General features: G+C 56.7%; 1 protein-coding gene and 1 long non-coding RNA gene across 2 annotated transcripts; one reads left to right on the top strand and one right to left on the bottom strand.

Annotated features, from left to right (window-relative positions):
- Positions 1-1,233: 1,233 nt before the first annotated feature.
- LOC130682238 (uncharacterized) lies at positions 1,234-2,725 on the top strand. The gene is made up of 2 exons (XR_008995451.1): positions 1,234-1,332; positions 2,369-2,725. It is a non-coding gene; the product is annotated as an uncharacterized LOC130682238 (long non-coding RNA).
- An 877-nt stretch (positions 2,726-3,602) lies between these two features.
- MYADM (myeloid associated differentiation marker) lies at positions 3,603-9,367 on the bottom strand. The gene is made up of 3 exons (XM_057496348.1): positions 9,129-9,367; positions 6,086-6,161; positions 3,603-4,789 (listed from the first exon to the last, which is right to left on the bottom strand). The coding sequence occupies exon 3, from the start codon at positions 4,785-4,787 to the stop codon at positions 3,822-3,824; it is 966 nt and encodes a 321-aa protein (XP_057352331.1). The 5' UTR covers positions 4,788-4,789; positions 6,086-6,161; positions 9,129-9,367; the 3' UTR covers positions 3,603-3,821.
- Positions 9,368-18,989: the final 9,622 nt, after the last annotated feature.

The raw sequence follows: 18,989 nt of genomic DNA on the forward strand, positions 1-18,989 counted from the left end.
CACGGGTTGGGGGAGGCGTTGCCATGACGACCGAGGGGGCGGGGTTTAGGGTAAAGGCGCCCCCCGGGTGGAGTCTCGGGACCAGCGCCCTCCCCGACACACGTGCGCACGCCCGCTCCGCCGGCCGCCTCAGGCGGGCGTCCTCCGCGCCGCGCCCTCCCCGCCCCCGGCTGTCCCCCTGGGGAGCCTCCGGGCCCCGTTGGCCCCCGGGGACTTGGCTCGGATCCCTGGGACTCTGACTGCCCCTCTGCTTGGCTCCACAAGCTCTGTTCCGAGCTGGGGCCCCGCGGCGAGCAGGGCGGCTTGGCGGCTCCTCCCCGGATGCCGTCCGCGCCGGGGTCTCCCGGGCGTCCGGGCGTCCGGGAGAGCGGGTCTGTGCCCCCTGCGGGAGCGTCTCCCGCTCTCCGTCTGCGCTCCTCTCCTGGATTCCCGGCTCTCCCTCTCTTGTGTTTCTGTCTCTGCGTGGATCTGTGCTCCTGTCCTTGTCTCTGAAAATCCCCGTTTCTGTTTTCTTCGTGTACTCTTCGCTGTGTTGTCCATCTGTCCCTCGTTCCGCGGCCCTCCGTCCCTGGATGTCTGTCTCGCTGTGACTCGGTCTCCGTCTGTCTGTCCCTGGATGTGCCTCATCAGCTGCGCGGCCTCCCTGAGTCTCTCCCTCTCGCTGCCTCTCTTCGTACCTGCAGCCCCGCGGCTCCCCTCCCTGCCCCCGGGGTCTCGCCCTAAATCCTGGCCGCCTGCCCTTCTCCGCCCGTGTCTGTCTCTGCGCATCTCCCCCTGTGCTTGCTGTTCCTCTTCCTATTGCTCTGTGCCCATCGCTCTGACCCACTGCCTGGCTCTGTCAGTCTCTCTCTGGATGTTTGAGTGGACCTATCTGTCCCCCAGTCCCCATTGTTTTCCCTTTCTCACCCTCTCTCCGTTCGTCTCCCTGTCTCTGTGACCCTCTATTCATCTCTGGGGTCCTCCCTCTCTCCGCGTCTGATTACTGTCCCTTCCTGGCTCTAGCATATCTGCTTTGCAGTCCGGGGCTTAGAGGGTCTCTCCTCCTGCCTCCGAGTCTCGGCCTTCCTGGGGTCGCGCTCCGTCCCTCCCGCGGCTCCGGGGAGCTCCAGGGTCCCGCGCCAGGGTCCCATTCTGTTGCCAAGGGCAACCACGCCTGCCCGGGGCGTACGGCGTAATGAATTCTGGGACTTGTAGTTCGAGCACGCGGGCTGCCTGTTCTCGCGACACGGCAGAGAACTTCCTCTCCTGGCGGGCGCCGCCGCGGCGGCTGAGGGCTCGTGCTCGCGCAGCGAACTCTGGGGTCGGGGTCTGGCTTCCTGAAGTCCAAGGGAGGTGAGACAATCCGACTGCCTCCTAACCCCCCAAAGATGGGGACCTCTGGCATCCCAGCAACCTTCAGGCGTCCGCCGGGCCCCAGGGCAGAGCCAGAGGATTGGGGCGGGGCGGCCCCCAAAATGCACAGAGGAGTACCGCGCTCTTCCCCGAGTGGCCAACGTATCACCCCTGGGTTTTGGAGCTGTTCTCTGCGCCGCCTTCCAGAAGGGGTTCAAGTCTGGGGTGGGGGAAGGGAAAGGGGCAGAAGCCCTTTGAGGCAGGGAGTGGTGTCGGTCAGATTCTGGGGTGGGCACTGCAGAAATCAAGAGAGGTTTTTCTTCGTCAAAAAGGGGCGCGTCGGTTCTAGTCAGCCCATGCCAGTATTCCGGCCAGGCACTTCCCCCCCTACAGTATCTCTTCCCAATCGCCTTTGCCGGGTGTAGGTGCAGAAAATGGGTTGCATGATCCTGGACTTTTCCCGGATGTGTATGTATTTTTGTGATTTTCCTCAGGCTGGAGAAACGGGCTAGATGTCCTTCTGTAGAATAGAGGTTCACTGTAGGAATAATTCATTTAACCTTTATCAAGGTCCTCTGTTGTTCAGGTGTGTCAGGGGTGGTAAGATGGAGCTGAGGGGGCGGGGGGAATGTGGGCAAGGTCAGAGCCCAATGGCCTCCAATGCCAGGCTCAGGCTTTGGGCATTACCTGTAGGAAAGATACAGTTGGACATGTCAAGATTTGAACAGAGGAGGGTAGTGTCAGACCTGGCTGGGAAACATGGATGGGTTGTGGAGGTAAGATTGGCACGGAGGCAGCTGGGGCAATAGCTCAGGGGAAATCATGAAACCGGAGCAAAATGGAACCTGGAGAAGGGGACAGATATAAAATAGTATTTAGGAGGAAAAATACAGTGTTTGATGAGTGACTGGCAGAGAAGCCAGTAAGAACCAGTGCCTGGCTTCTAGGCCCTGAGAGGCTGTTTTGAGATGGAGAACTGGGAAGAGTTGATTTTAGAGTAAAGATGCTGTACCCAGATGTGGACATTGTTCCCAAGGTGCTCATGGACTCCAAGGAGTGAGAAGTCTTCATTTCATTTCTGTCCTCACCAGCTCCCCGGTTTGAGGGGGAGATTCGGAGGATCCAGACTCAGCCAGTATTCTCTGACGAGGCCGAAATTCTCTTGGCCCAAAGCCCCTTCTCCCACCAGACCCAGAAGTCTGGGCCTTGCCCTCTTGCCTGGAGCCCTCCCCAGTAATAAAGCAAGCACAAGCCTTTCATTTATCTTTATATTGAGGTAAAAAAAAAAAAATGAACGTTATGGATATGGGGGTGGGAGATGGGACAAGGCTTCCCTCTGTGATTGACAGCAGGAGCTGAGGAAACCAGAAGCTCCGGGGAATTAAAAAATATATATATATATATTTATACACTTACATATATCACATTATGCGTGAGTCCCAGAGAAGCAGGAAGCAGTTGCAGGAAGCTAGCACACAGCAACACACGTGTGTACATCACACACTCAAGCAATGCAAGTCCTCTATGGTGGGCAGCACCCCCCTTCCCCCAAAGAAGCTTCCCCTTTAAGAACAGGGCCACCCAGCAAGTCGGGCCCTGAGGACCAGGAAAACGAAAAAAACTGCCTCTAGGGCCGACAGTGGCCATTTTCTCCTCCCAGCAAAGGCGGGCTGCACCCTTTCTAACACTGAGGCTGCAGGGCCATGCCCTGCCCCTCCCAAATACTTGAGACAGCTGTCTTCAAGAGCACATGGTTTTCACCAGTCCCTTTTTTGAAACCCTCTGAGAGTAGTTGGGATGGAAGGCATCCACCCTTTGCTCTAGGTGGTGTGTTTTCAGTAAGCCTGGCAAAAAATCTGGAGCTTATGTTGGGTGAGGCTGAGTGCCAGGTGGGGTCTAGGCCTAGAGTCTGCTTTAGGCCTCTGGCCCACTGGAAATGACTGACCTCCAGAGGTATTTTTCTAACTTAAAGGTGCACTGTACACCCCCCTCCACTGGGAGAAAGGGGCCCCATCCTTAGCTACCCCTCCCCACCCACCCCCAACACACCCTCCCACACCCACACACACACTAAGGCACAGGCAGGGTGGGAAGCATGCTTTGGCAATGAGGCCCCTCGGGAGGCCCAGGGAATGAACAGCTGCAAAGACGGGTGTGGTTTGTGGAGCTCAGCACCTTTGGAGGTGGGGGCCGGTGAGGTGGGGGCAGAGAAGAAAGAAGTCTTAGGGCTCCCAAGGAAACGGGAGGAGGCGGTCAGGGACCAGGCAGACGGAACACAGACGAGAGAGGACCAGAAGAGAGGGTGGGGGCAACCAAACAAACTGGGAAGAGGAGCCAGAGCAACGGAGGGGAGAGGAGAGGAACAGAAATGAGAGCCCAGGAATGGGGACAGAGATGGGAAGGATGGAGAGGAGGTGCTCGGAAGAGGAAGTCCGAACTCAGTAGAGAAACTGGAGAGAAGAGGGGATCGGGAGACCCCCGGCTGGGCCTCAGACCCGGACGAAAACCAGACGGGCCGAGTACACCAGGTCAGCCACGTAGGCCAGCAGGTTGATGGCCGTCAGGATGGCCACGGCCAGTCGGCGGTCCCAGTCGCACACATAGTAGTTGTGCTTATAGCTGCAGGTGACATCCCTCGACCTCCGGGGCTGGCCGTGATACTTCTCATCGAACTGGTAGAGCGGCCAGATGACGAGCGCAGTGGCGTAGAGGAGGACAGAGAGCAGGGCCAGCCCCGACAGGAAGCTGGGGAAGGGGATGGGCAGCAGGTTGGTGCAGTCGCCCAGGTTCAGCAGGATGGCCACTGCAGCCAGGATGAAGCAGATGGAGTACACGGCCACGCACCACTCCAGGGCTGGCTGGTGCTGGTACAGCTGGGGGCTGCTGATGAAGGCGAAGATGACGCAGGCCACAAAGGTCTCCAGCACCTTGAGCAGGCCTGGCACGGTGGCCATGTAGCCGGTGATCTCGCCAGGCCGGGCCCGGGTCCAGGCCACTTCGGTGGCATAAGCCACGCAAGCGATGCAGGAGAAGGCGGTGGCGGCGATGGCGTGGTCCCGGGAGCGGCCGTGAGGCAGGAACTGGACGTAGGTGGTGGGGTAGATGATGGAGGACGAGAGGCAGAAGAGGGCGGCATAGCAGGCGAAGGTGATGGGGAAGTTGCGCCAGGACAGGGGGAAGCGGGCTTGGAGCCCACATAGCTCCACTATGAGGATGATGAGGGTCACGGAGAAGCAGAAGCACCAGGTGAACATGGACCAGTTGCCCATGGGCCCCTGCCAAGCACCCACGCTGGCCACCAGCGAGAAGGCCACACAGGTGGACAGCAGCTGCAGCAGGCGGAGGAGGCCGAGGGGCTGGATCAAGGCCCGAGGGGACCCCACAATGGTCGGGGAGCCCAGGCCCGAGGACGTCGTCGTGGTGGTCGTGATGGTGCGGGTCACCGTCACCGGCATGGCTAGGGGGAGGGGGAAAAAGGGTCCTAAGAAGGTTCCAGAAAAGGAAGAATCCAGGCCCCCAGCCCTTGCCTGCTCTGGGGACAAAGTAATGTGGACTCTAGCTGGGGAGCACCCAGGACTGGGGCTCTCGGTTTTCTGACTGTGTTGCCCAGGTCCTAGCTTCCTCCTCCTGTGTCAGAGCCCAGGAGTCTGGGCTCCTGTGTCTCTTCTTCCCCCAGCACTCCCGTCCTCTCTGCAGCCCAACTACTGTAAAACCACACATCTCCCTTCCCACTCCAGACGCTCATCAAAGCCGCCATTCCAGCAGGGACTCAGCAACCCAGTCACCTAGCAGGGTTCTAAGGCATCTGCCATCACCCATGGCAGCGGGAGGCCCTGTCCCTGAGCTTCAAAACGCCTCTCAACACTTCCCACCTTTGGGTGCCCAGAGCTCTGCACCCAGCCAGCTCCTAGGCCCAACTTCCTTCTTGCACCTTAGGGGTATTTCCAGCCCCCAAACCTAGAGTCCAGCCTCTGGGAGCCAAGGCCACCGCCACCCCTGATCAGGGCTTCCCACCTTCCGCACGGCCAGCGGCCCCTCCCGGGCCTCCACTCTTTCCACCCCTCCCACCCCGTCAGGGATCAGCAGCCCAGGCCCTCAGCTCCTTGTGCACCTGCGATGTGGAGGCCCAGCTGCCTCCCGCCCATCATCTCCCTCCACAAGGGGCCCCACTCAAGAACCTTCTGGGAAACTCAGCTACCCAGCCTCAGTGGTCCAGGTCCCCAGCCCCTCCCAAAGAGCTCCCGGCCTCTGGGTCTAGTTACACAGCTTCAGACTTGGGACTGTGGGCACTCAGGCTGGAGCACACCAGACACCTGTCCGAGAATTCAACTGCTCTCTTCCCTGCCTCCAGGACCCACAGCTTTTACCTCTGTGTCCTGAAGACCCTCAGGAATGGGGTGCCCAGCGTCCTGGGGACCCAGGTGTCCACATCCTCCCCCAGGCCTTGAAATACCTACTCAGGCTCCACCCCTGAAAAGCTCAGAGGGCCTCCCTTAGCCACAGGGAAATACTACTTCCTCCTACCAGAGTCAGGCCCACAGGCAGCAGCAGAACGGGCCTAGGCCACTCGGGGCCCAGCATCCCTGCAACAGGCCCCGAGCACGTGGGGCAGTGCTCCCTCAGACACGCAGGTGTCTGGGCCTTTCGCCTTGGAACCCGAGCTCCCAGGCCCTCCTCCTCTCAGGATCTAGCAGTCCGGGCCCCCTGCCCCCTCTCCCCCAGACCCAGGAGTCCGGGCGCCCTGTCCACTCACCGACGGCCTTAGCTGAGGACCCCGAAGGCGAAAGATCCGGGTCTGGAGGCGGGTTAAGTCAGACACCTGGAAAAGGCTAGTCAGAGCACAGGAGGGAGGGTAAGTCAGCGTCCGGCTCAGCCCGGGCCCCGCCCTCCCGGGACCCAGGCACCAGGCACCGGCCAGCCAGCCCGCCCGCCGCAGCGGGCTCGCCCACCCCCGAGCCCAAACGCGCGGCGCAGCCCTGCAGCCCCGCAGCGCCCGGCCTACCGGGGCGGGATCTTGGCTGCGAACTCCGTGGGGCCCGGAGGTGACCCAGGGCAGCCCCGCCCGCTCCTTCCTCCCGGGTCCCCAAACTGCGGGGGCGGGAATGGACGGAACAGGCGAAAAGGGCGCGGCCGGCGGGCCGGCGTGGGCCTGTGTGATCTTCACCTTGCCAGGCCCGGGAAAGCCGCGGGCAGAAGGCTGGAGGGCCTGGGCGGTGGCTGCAGGGGCGGGCGAGCGCCCTCCGGTCTCCGTGCCTTATAAGGGCTTCAAGTCAGCCCAGCCATCTGGAATGTGGCGGGGACCGGGAGGCGGTGCCAGGACCCTCCGCCCCGCGCCGGCCTCGGGATGGCCTGCCCCGCTCGAGGATTTCGGGGTGGTGGGGTGCGGGGAGACGGGCTCCAGGTCCTGGGAGGAAGGGCCTGAAGCCCGAATTTCTGGGGCCTTCAACATGGGAGGCCTGGATGCCTAGAGGGTGGGCTGGGCTGGAGCCTGGGCCCCAAGAGGGTCTCTAAGAAAGGAGGGGCTGGGAATCCGGACTCCTAGCCGAGGCCCCCACCCCCACGCCCACCTCGAGGCCGGAAACCACCTTGCTGCGATCCAGTCCAAAAACAAACAAGTAGCTACACCTGCCACCACCTCCCGGAGGGCAGGTCTCTCGGCAGGGGCTGAGCCTCTCGGCTCAACTGGGACGTGCGACACGGGAGTCAGCAACCTCCTGTTTACCCCACGCCCCTCCAGAGCCCGTTAGGAGGAAGTCAGGCCTGGCCCAGACGCCTCTCTAGAAAGCGGTGCACTGGGGGTCCCCAGCAGGGGCCGAGGAAGAGGGCGGGCCGCAGGCACCACCGGGAGAGGAGGGGTCCATCTCCACCTCTAGGGCCTCAGGAGCCTGAGGTCGGAGCTCAGGAATGCACCGCCAGAGACGGGCGCGGGGAGAGGAAACACCGCTCAGTACAGCCTGTGTGTGCAGCTCCGGGCTCCCGGGCCACGCCCCGGCCCCGGCCCCCTCCACGCCAAACACCACACCCGTCCCTCGGGCTCGGTGTCGCGGGCCTGAACCCCAGCCTCTGCGCTCAACACCCAGACGCTGGCCTCAGCCTCGTCCTCTCGGCCTTAGGACACCGGTTTCCCAGCTTCGTCCTCACTTTGAGCGCACAGCCCCAGCCCTTCGGGTCCAAAGCTCGGATTCTGTCCTCCGAATGTGGGGGGAGGTCAGAATTCTGAACCCTAGCCACTCTCCCAAACCAAGGCTCCCAACTCCAAGCCCCTCCCCCCTAAGTACCTCCTCCTGCCAGATTTCAGCCCTTCCACCCCAGGACATAGGAATCCCCATCCCTCTGTGCCCTCAGACCCAGCAGCCCAGCCCCCAGCCCCCTCCCCCAGACCCGGCAGCCCAGGCCCCCAGCCCCCTCCCCCAGACCTGGGAGTCCAGGCCCGCATTCCCTTCCTCTTTCAGATGTATGACCTGTAAGAGTCCCACTCCTCTCCAGAACCCGAATCCTGGCCCAGCCTCCGGGCTTTCTAGGGACTCAGGCAGTGGTTTCCTCCCTGTGCACCCAAGAATCCCGGACCGCAGCTTCCTCCCCGGGGGTCCCCGCAGCCTCACCTCCCCCGCCTGTGGCAGCTGCAGCCGAGGCAGAGGCGACTGCTGCCGACTGGAAGCGTTTGCGAACTGGGTGGGGTGGCTGGCCGGGCAGCGGGCGCGGGCTGGGCCGGGGCGGGGGCGGGGCCGGGGCTCAGGCCGGGCTGGGACTCCCCAGCCAGGGCTATCCCAGCCCCGCCCCCTGGGCGGGGCCAAGACGAGGCCACGCCCCTCCCGGGGAAACAGACCGCGGATCCCGCCGGCGGGCGGTGGGGGAAGAAGGCTGAGGTCATTGTTGCCGCGGTGACAAAACAGGAAGACACAACAGCTGGCGAGTGGGGGCTCCTGCGGGCTGCCCTCCACGACGCGGCCCTGCACAAGTCTCCAGGGGAGGCCCGGGAAGGCCGTGGCCACGGCAACCCTTCTGTTTAGCGTTTGTTTAGGACGGAGCCCCCCGCCCTGGTCCCCACCCCAGGCTCTCTTCCCGCCCCCTACCTCCCCGGCTGCTCCAGCCCCTCTCTTCCAGGACCGACGCAATCCTGGACAGCTGGGTCTCAGCGGGTGGGAGACTGGGCCTCTCAGTTTAATGGGGTCGGTGGGCCAGGGTCTCTGTCCCCGGGTCCCTGAACAAAGGAGCGTTGAGCGTGCGGATCCCTGGGCCTTAAGCAGCGTCTGGACCAAGGTCCCCGACATCTGGGTCCCCTGGCCCTCCTTTAAACTGGGCCTCGCAGTGCAAGGGACTATGGGGCCGGGCTCTGGGTCTCAGAAGTCACAGTCGATGGGGGCGGGGTTGAGGGGCGGTTGCTGCAAAATTCCTGGGATCTAGGGCGGTGGGAGTTGGGGCCCAGATTCTCAAAGCTCAAGACTCCTGGGTCTTCGTCTGCTCAGACCTAGTTGAAGCCCAGGCTCCTAGGTCTTGGGCGGAGAGAGATTTTTGGCTTCCGTTCCTGGCTCCCGGATAGAGGGAGGGGCTCAGAAGCGCCATGAGGATGGGGCTGGGGGAGCCAGATTCGGGGATCCTGCACAGAGGGAGGGGCCCAAGGTCCGGTCTGCCGGCGCCCCGGATCCGGGAGGGGCTGCGGGGTCAGTTTTTAGGGGCGACTCTGGGGTCCTGGAGCCGGTGGGCCGAGCCAGGAAACCAGCCGGAGCTGAGGGCCTGGATGCCGGGCCGCGGCGAGGGCAGGACGCCTGGGCCCCTCGCTGGCCGAGCTCACTCACCGCGCTCTGCAGAGGTTCCTGGCGAGGCCTGCTCGCGGCTGACGCTGGGCGGGACCTGGTGGCGGCTGCGGATGCTCGGAGACGCTGAGCTAACGAGCGCTGCCCTCGCCGCCGCCTCTGGATGGCTTCCAGGCTGGCCGCTGAGGAGGCTTTGAGACCCGCCCTAGGGAGGCAGCAGCCCGAGTCGGAGGGAGGGGTCCGAGGGGGTCCGGGAGCCTGGGCTCCCCGGCTGCGTGCCCTGCGCGGGTGGGAGGGGCCGGCAGCGGGGGCAGGGGTGGGGCGGGAGGAGCGGGGGTGCCTGACTGCCTGCTTGTGCGCCCCTGCAAAGGGGGAAGGCACGGACCTTCCTTGTGCCCAGGGAGTGGGCACACGTGTTAGCGCCTTTCCTCACGCCTCCTCGGCCCCCAGTGTGGCAGCATCCCTGCCCCCTTCCCCAGAGCCCACATCGGTCCCTCTTTGCCTTGACTGTGTAGTGGGCCTCCTGAGAGACCCCAAAGGGTCCAGGGGCGTCTCCTCTCCCACAACCTACTATAGGGTCTCTTCGCGGCAGCGGGACCCCTTCAGGCACTAACACCGCAGTCAGCAGAGTTAGCAGAGGAGCAGGAAGGGGAAACAAACATTTAAAGAGTGAGTCATGCCCTGTGATTCTGAGAAGTGACACCTTCGGGTCCAGGGGCTGGGTAGTCTGGCCTTAGGTATGTGCCCCTGGTTGGAGTGTTCACCCATCCTGACCCCAGAGGTGCTGTCTCCAGCCTGGCACTGCCTCCCAGGCTCAAACAGGCTGTGCCTCTGTTGCAGGAGGCCAGTACTGGGGTGGTGGGGTAGGTGGGCCTGCCCACTGACTTCCTAACAAGCTGGGTTCTCCATGAGAAGCAGCACTGTGTGGCCTAGCAGGAGGGTGAATGGGGCCATTCAGGGCACACAGATGCTGCAAAAGCAAAGCAAACAGCAACCCAGATTCAATTATTTCAGGGAGGAAAAACTCACTGCCCACTCCCTGACGGACAGGGTCCAAGGCAACCCTCAGGGGACCAGGTGTTTGGCCAGTCTCCCTGGGAAACCATACCACCCTGGGGGCCCAGCACTACTGGCTGCTGCCAGCAAGGTGGGCGTGCGTCAGGGACGTAGCTGGCTAAGCTTTGGGGAGGCAAATCCGCAGACAGCCCATTGCGACAACTTTGCTCCTGGGCCCTTAGAGCAAGCCGTGGGGACAGAGGGGATGGAAGCTGACGGAGAGCCACAGAGCAGCCATCTGATCCAGCGGGTGGCTTGATGACATTCTCTGGGATAGAGGTTTTGGGAGGACGCTTCACCTGGACACAGATCATGAGCTGCTTTTCACTCCCGACATTTCTGATGCCAAACGTGTGGGGTTATTTCACACCAAGGACCAGTTCTCCAACTCTCTGGACACCAACTGAGTGTCCAGTGGCTCCACTCAATTCTCAGTCTGGGTACACTCAGTGAGCCGGAGTTGTCGCCAGATCCCACGTGTTAAGGGCTCCGTCCCACAAGGCCACCCCCACTTCAGATGCCAATCGCCACCCTGACCGACTCGCTATAAATCTGGGGTTCCCACGACCCCCTCGGGGGGTTTCAGAGTTTGCTAGAGCAACCTCAAGAAGACACTTGCACTGAATTATTATAAAGGCTACTGTTGGGAGCCGGTCCAAACCGCCGGCCTGATGACACAGTCCGGGCAGTCGGAGGGAAGGGACTGCACAGCGGCCTTCCCAGAGGGGCAACCCCGGTATCCCTCCTGCTCAAAATGCCCCTCCTAATAAATTTGCTTATTTTGGTTTCAATTCAAACTGCCCCTTCAGGGAAGAGGCCATATCTAATTCTCCCTGAAAATTTTAGGTACTGGCCGTAAAGGGATTTGGAAAAAACCACTACTGCCCTGTGACTACCCCCAATGATGGGAGAGTGAGACTCCATGAGAACTGAACCCAAGTTTACAGGAAAAAGATATGGGAAATTTACCTGGGTCGAGGTTCCTTCCCCCGCCCCTACGTAGCCTCCAAATAGCATACTTAATGATTAATGGCAGCAGGTGCGTACAGAGAACAAATGCTATTCTGTGGTTAGCCAGCCAGAGAAACAGCCTGATAAACTATAAAACAAATGAGAACAGGGCATTACCTAACTCCAGATCAGAAAAATCTTCATTGTAAGTCTTATTAAAAATGGGTCCGAGGCACAGTCCATAAAATTTGTCCCTGCCCGCCAAAAGGTCATCGTGTTCTTTTAGAGAGAGTCTCCTTTCCTACAGAGATGAAGAATGTGAGTATAGATATGAAAGAATGAGAAATAGTCATCTGTAAAAAAAAACCCAGGAGTTTGGCACCTACCTAACTTTTGTGAGATTTTTTATTGCAATAACTAAAAACCAAGCTTACTTAGAAACAAGTTATCTGCTAAGACCTGCCAAATGATGTAATCTCATTCTCCAAACTCATGTAACCATGCTATGTGTCACTTATATGATTAATATCTGTACTTTACTTTATGTAATCAAAGAGTATCTAATCAAACTGCTACTTTTCATTAAGGGCCAGGCTCGACTTGCTAGTGCCTGTGTCCCTCATTCAAAAGTGCCGACGCCATCCATCCATCCTTCAGGGACGCCTGGACTCGCTGGAGCTGGACTCCAGCAGGCTACAACTCAGGAAGAGCCACATAGAAGAGACACATGGGGCATGGTTTGGAGGGAGGATGTGGGGCTTCTGGGGAGGCATATCACCTCCCAGCACCTCAGTGCATTTTCCAATGCAGAAGTTCCCTGAACCCCATTGTTTAGGGTTTTTAGGGAAGTTCCATTAGGTAGACAGGTTGAGTAAATCATTGGCCTTCAGTGATCAAGCCCCGTCTCCCTCTCCTCTCCAGACATCGGGAAGTGGGGCTGAAAGTTCCAACCCTCTTATCATGCGATTGGTTCCTCAGGCAACCAGCCCCCATCCAGAGCTAACCAGGAGCCCACCAGCAGTTGCCTCCTGAGCATAAACTCAGGTAGAGGGGGAAGCATCTTACGAATAATGAAGGGTGCCCTCCACCTGTCCCACCCCGGAAATACCAGGTTTAGGAGTCCCCGGGCCAGGAACTGGGGACAAAGATCACATATATATATCTTATTATATGAATATCACACACTGTGGGTCCATCTGAAAGTTTCATTTCATTCATCGACATATGTGTCTCCCACGTGAGCACCGAACAGTCGAAGGAATCTTGCTCTGATAGAGATTTCCTCTCATTTGTTAGGGGCAAAGTGTTCACGATACAATGGCTTCTTCATCTGGAGGGGTTAGTCCCACTGTCCTCGGACTATCGGATTCTCAGTGACTTCCTCAAGGTGACAGGCTCCCCAGTGTCCACGGGGCATGTCTCCTTGCTCGGGCATGTGTGTCCTAATAAGACATGCTCCTTCGAGGCTGGGCAGGGACATGGGACAAGCACCATGATTCACTTTTCCTCCTATGATGAAAAATGCTGATACATAAACAGTAGAGTAAGAACAGGAGGGACTCTATCCTAGGGCTAAGATTTCATTTTAAAAACCAGGGAGTTAGGAGGTAAGTTTCCTAACATATTCTTTGGTAATCAGTCAACATCTATCTTAAGGCAGGGCAAGCAGTCCTAAATGATATGCCTCCACTGCTTGAGGGAAAACCACTATCTTGGAGAAGAACAGGATCAAGAAATTCCCTGTGTTAAGTTTATCTTACAGAATATCTAGAGGACTGACTGTGGCTGGTGACATGATGTCTCTCGAGAGAGACATCATGAGACCACATGTCAAGCCCACATACCCCCACCTCCCGCCCCCGCCCTTTGCCCCATTCTTGAAAACCTTAAAAGACAGAGCCCTAAGCCTTTAAGCACGCCTCTCCTCTGAGGTTGCCCACAGGCCCCTGTCATTGAATGTGTATGTTTTGCCTTAAATAAAGCCTTCTCGCTGCTCAACTGAACTGCGTTTTGCCTCTGCCCTCTTCCAGTGATAAGTCTCTTTGTTACTTCACTATTTCATTTAATTTTCTAGACTTAAGCACTAGTCTTCACTCTCTCTGTCCTCCTTCAGACAAGTAGGGAGGGGCTGCTCAGAGCTCTGATCCGGGCTTGCAAGTTCCCATCGCCTGGGGGACCCGGACAGGATGGCAGCTGTGTATTCATGCTCTTTAGCAGCCTGCCTGAAGATCTCCTTGCTTTGCCTTTGGGAACTTCCCAGAACATCATCTCACTCCATCCGGTGCTCTGTGGCTCCCCCAAAACCTCCGGTGGTGGGGGCTCAGTTCCCACGCTGCGCAGGTTAAAGCAGATGGTGGACCCCAGGCTTCAGGAGTGGGCAAGGGGTCTGCCCTGTGCCCAAGGACTCCAATGAGCCTCCCTCCCTCCCTGTGCTCCTCCTCGCTCTCTGCCGCCTGCACGGCTGCTGCCATTCACTACTCCTCTCGCTTTAACGCATTCCTTCCTCACCTACACATGTCCAACCTCCTCCGGAATTGTTTCTAGTCGAGAGTCAAGAACCCTCCTCGGCCTGGGTTGAGGTTCATCTAGCGCCTCACCTAGCGAGCAGGGGGAGGCCTCCCCAGACGCGGCCGCCTGACAGCACCTTCCCACCTGTTTAGGCCTCACAGCGTATCATTGATGTGGTTGACCAGAGTGGCGTCTGTGACAACCAGAAAATCTCGTTTCCTGGATGAGCAGTGGGGGAGTCAGAATCGCTGTAAACCCCGAGGAAGGTGAGGCTGTCCTGCTACCACCTGCGTCCATTTCCTGGGGCTGCCCCAGCTACGCTCCACCACCTCGGAGCCCCAGAGCCACGGGAGTTTATTCTCTCGCAGTCCTGGAGGCCAGAAGTCTGACAGCACGGTGTCAGCGGGCCTCCCCGGCTCTGGGCGGATGGGTTCCTTGTCTCCTCCAGCTTCTTGGCGCCGCGGGCACCCCTTGTCTTGGGGCCTGAGCGCTCCAGTCTCTGCCTGCCGTGTTCACGTCACTTTCCCCTCTGTGCATGTCCGTGAATTCTCCTCTTCCGTCTCTCTCAAATATCCCTCTGTCTCTCTCTTATTAGGATAATAAGGCGTTTACCACTGCACGTGGGGCCCACCAGGATAATCCAGAAGGGTCTCCTCTTGGCAAGACCCTTAACTTCAACACCTCAGCGAAGGCCCCGTTCCCAAATTAGGTAACGTTTACAGGTGCGCATACTTAGTCCACTACGCCATCTCTGATGAAAGCAAACTGCTTGTAGTTCCCCGATTACTGGGATAGAGATCAACGGACTGGCCATTCTAGATGCCAAGGGCTGGGTTGAATTCACGCGGCAAGGAGGTGACGTGGAGAACAGGAGCTGCGATTAGAGTTCCCCACGGGCGCCCTGTATACACAGCAGGAGGCCCCGTGGAAGTGGGATCCAGATGTCAGCTTTTTCCCAGGATGGCTGGGTCTCTTGGGATGATGGAGAGCTGTGCCCAGCAGTGTGCAGCTGCCCTTTCTAGACACTGGCCCTCTCAGGCACCTGCACCCTGCCCGAGCCCCTCTCTGCTCAAGTCCCCAGAGACCGCTGCTCTGGGTCCATTGGAAGCCTCCAGAGTCAGCAAATTCTCCGATAAAAGCCATGCCTGTAAGTGCCCTTCTGCCCATGCCTTCCCTGAGCGGATATCCACCCAAGCCTATTCTCCAGTCACATCTTGTCATCATCTCATGCCCTCCCGGTCTCTCGCCCTCATGTTGCGTAGGGTTTCCGTCCCATTCTCAGCAGCCTCCACTAGGACCTTTTCCTACCTTGAAAGCACCCTCCAGCCCCCAGCCCTCTCTTTTCTTCGCTTTCCTCTTTCTTCAGACATGATTCCATCATTTCCTAATGCTCTTGCACGTCAGCCATCTAACACTCCCTTGCAGAGTCTAGCGGATCAGCAGCACCATGAACACACAGTGACCACACCCAGCCGGGTCCTTGGCATCGCCCGCGGTCCCACCGCAACCACCTGGTCAGCTCGTGGTCACGTCAGTGGTGACAAGGACGCTGTTTGTGTCCTCTCCCATCTCTGATGCCCTCTACCCACACCCTCCATTCTCAGCCTGTGACCTGCCTTCTTTATTTAGAAGCCATGGACTGGGAAATCCCTCTGTTGCCGTATATTAACACCACAAACCTGACTGTATGTCCAGGACTGCTGTCCTGTAACAAGAGCCGAGTGGTTCTCATCTCATGCCGGTCGTTCTTCTTGTCTTTCTAATGCTCAAATCAAACCTTCTGCCCACACCCTTCCCATTGCATCAAAGGCCTAACTAAACACATGCTGACCAAGAGAAAAATACCGTGAGCCACAATTTAAAAGTTTCTGGTTTGGGAGAAAATAAGTAACTAAATAAAAATGGAGGTTTCTTGCAGCTGCGTTTAAAAGAAGTAAAAGAAAAGATGGAATTGATGTTAACAATGTATCTCATTTAATCCGATGTATCAAAAATATTGTCATGTCAATGTGTGACTCAAGCCACGTTTCAAGTGCTCAGTGGTCACGTGTGGCCAATGGCTACCATACTGGACAGGCCTGCACAAGGTAATGATGTATCTCCCCTCCTGAAGCAGGCCAAGAGTTAACCATCCAAGGTTGAAAGTTGATAAGACACCTCTGCGTCTCAGGGAGTCATTTCCCTCGACACGGGCTTCCCTGTAGGATCACACCACCGAGCAGGCATTGCAGAAGCAGGAAGAGAATGGGAAGGGGCTGGCACGCTTTTATCTTTTTGCATGTGTGATCCTGAAGTTGCACACATTCCACACATATGCCACGGTCCAGGACTTAGTTACAAGGCCATATATAGCTTTAAAGAAGCCTGGGAGATAGTCTTCAGCTGGGATACATATATGCCGAAAAACCTTCCAGGAGAGAGGAAAGAAGTCAAGGAAATCTATGGGTAAACCCCTGCTACGATTCACAGGAAATAGACAGCAATCCAGATTTCTCCTCTGAGCATCAGACGTGTACCCAGGGGTCCACTGAGCCTCCGCTTGGAGGTCACAGAGGTGCAGACTCGGTCTGTCCAAAATTAACAGATCTTTCCTTCCGGTCCTGGTCCTTCCCAGCGCAGCACCTATCATCGGGAAGTCGCACCGGCTTCTCACCCAGTTGCTCAAGCCAGAACCTGGGGGTTGTTACTGATCCTGTCCTCTGCACTGTCCCCCTCCTGTGTCCAGCACAGCACCATGTCCTGTCACTTTTCCCTCCTATGTCCTCAAATTCATCAACTTCTATACATCTCTGTATCAGTCACATGTGGCTGGGTAATAAATGTCCCCAAAACTTAAGTGTTTTAAAGGAGTGAAATTCCGAACCATTTTGCTAAGGGAAGTAAGCCGGACACAGAAGGACAAGTGCTGTATGATTCCACTTGTGTGAGATCCCCAGGGACGTCCAAGCCACAGAGACAGACGGCAGGGTGGCTGGAGCCAGGGGCCGGGGGAGTGGCGGGGGAGTTCGCGTCTAAGGGACACAGGGCTTCAGTGCGGGGCGATGGGGAAGTTCTGGAGGTGATGGTGGCAATGGCGCACAGCAATTCGAATGCCCTGAAGGCCTCTGTGCTATACACTCAAAAATGGGTAAAACAGGCAAAATTTATGTTACGGCTATTTCACCACAATAGCTAAAAAAAGAATAGCCTGCCCCGAAGAATAAGAAAGCTGAACGGCTTTGGCCGCCAGGTCTGAAGACTCACTGCTGAAGCCAGGTAACTGGGTGTGTGCGGTGTTGGCACGAAGCTAGCCAGACGGCGCGGTGGAGCAGCCTGGAGCATCCCCAGTGGGACCCAAGAATAAAGTGGAGGAGTTAACCTTCCTTTAACCAAACCACTTTTGTTTGCTTGTTTTAGAAAGTTGAGTACAGTAAATAGAATTCTCCAAGGACTCAGGCGCGTACCTGTAGAATTTTCAGTATCTTAGCAACACCCCTCCTCTGACTGGGCTTCTCTAGGTCTTAGACCAACGAGCATGGAAGCCTATGAATGAATTTCCGTTTCCTTTAGAGCAGCGCCATCCAATCAAAATATAACGTGAGCCACAGATGTCATTTAAATATTTCTAGCAGCTTCGTTTATTTATTTATTTATTTTTATTAAGGTATCATTGATATACAATCTTATGCTCAGGTTTCACTTGAGCAACATTGTGGTTACTAGATTCCCCCCATTATCAAGTCCCCCCCCACACCCCATTACAGTCCCTGTCCATCAGCATAGTGAGATGCTATAGACTCACTACTTGTCCTCTCTGCTATACTGCCTTCCCCACCCACCAGCTTCATTTTTAAAAAGTAAAAGGAGACAGGTGAAATTAACTTGAAGAGCATATCATACTTAACCCAAGTTACTGCTGAGAGGTTTGACAGCCATTCTTGGAGAAAATGTCTCAGAAGTCCCAGCCGTGGGCCACGAAGGTGGTGGTGGTGGCGGCCTGTACACGCTTCAAAATCCAGGGGCTGTTTCGCCCTTAGAGTACATCTCAATTTGGATGCTTAATTTCCAAGGGAAATGCTCCATCTGTATGTTGAATTCATAAAAGAGATAGGTGAAAAAGTGAATTCCCACGCCCGAGCTGTCCACACGTGCTTACTACCCACTGAACCAAGTCAGCTTTTAGATTTAAATTAATTGAGCATAAATAAATACCAATCACATTTCAAGCACTGAATGTGGCTCTCATGCTGGAGGGCAGAGCCCAGCACTTACTTAATTACTGCGTCAATTACTTACCCTCAGAATGGAAGTCTCTGTGTGCCAGCCTGTAACAAGCAGGCAGATTCCAGCAGTATTTTTAAAAATAATACATCGTGACCAAGTGGGATTTTTTCTGGGAATGCAAGGATGACTAATATTCAAAAACCTTTAGTGAGATTTATCATATTAACAGAGCCAAGTAGAAAAAAATAATCATATGCCCATCCCATATATGCTAAAAGAGTATTTGACAGAATTTTGCATCTCTTAGTGGGTTTTTGGGAACACTTAACAAATAGGAAGTTACAGTTCCTAAAGCTGTTAGACATCTGTGGCTGTCCAGGGCTCCTGCTCTGTGGAGCATTTCTCTGGTCTCTCGTGTGAGGGTGGGTGTCCAAAGCCTCTACTTCTCAGAATGCTCTTTGCAGGACTTCGGCCTATAAAACACCATAGACAATATTTGATATTTTGGGAACTTCTCACTATCTAAACCCCTACTGTGGGCACACCATTGGGAGCTGGTGTCTGATTGATTAGGAAGACTAAGGGAGCTTAAATCTGCCTTCTTCCTACATCCCTGGTTGGCATGCTTCCTCCAGGATGTTTTATTAGGCAGGGAAGACATGAGGATGTAGAGGAAGGAGTGCAGCTGTGAGGGTGATGGTGTCATCGGTCGGCCAGTGGCAGCCTCCCAGGCCTGCAGCGGTTGCACACAACTTTACAAGCATTCTCTCCGCTGTCTGTTCCTGGCTTCCTGCCAGATTCCCAAGCCTGTTTCTCCAGCCTTTTCCAAGCATTTCTGTGATTTACCCTGTGTTCTTCTCCTAAATCCCTCCTCTGCGTCTCAGATCCAGAAGCAACGTCTGTCGTTTGCAAACCAGGACCTCAGTAGATAGCTGCTCTCAGTGACACACCGCAGGAATTCCCCGTCACAAGCTGGAGAGAAGGTTTCATGCCCATCAGACATGAGACGATGTTCCTTTTTCTCATGATGCAGGCTGGATTAACAGATGGGAACTTTCATTGGTCTTAAGCAAAACAGACTGAAGTCTTCTGTTCTGAAGAACATAGGCTGCAATTTTTTTTTAGGAACAAGGACGGAAATCTATTTGATTGGCAAAACTCCCCTGCTAAAAATACATACTAGAT

The sequence above is a fragment of the Manis pentadactyla genome (genome assembly GCF_030020395.1).
Source record: "Manis pentadactyla isolate mManPen7 chromosome 15 unlocalized genomic scaffold, mManPen7.hap1 SUPER_15_unloc_1, whole genome shotgun sequence".
NCBI lineage: Eukaryota > Metazoa > Chordata > Mammalia > Pholidota > Manidae > Manis > Manis pentadactyla.

Coding starts and splice junctions, on each gene's coding strand:
- MYADM (XM_057496348.1), bottom strand. CDS start 4,787: ATGCCGGTGACGGTGACCCGCACCATCACGACCACCACGACGACGTCC.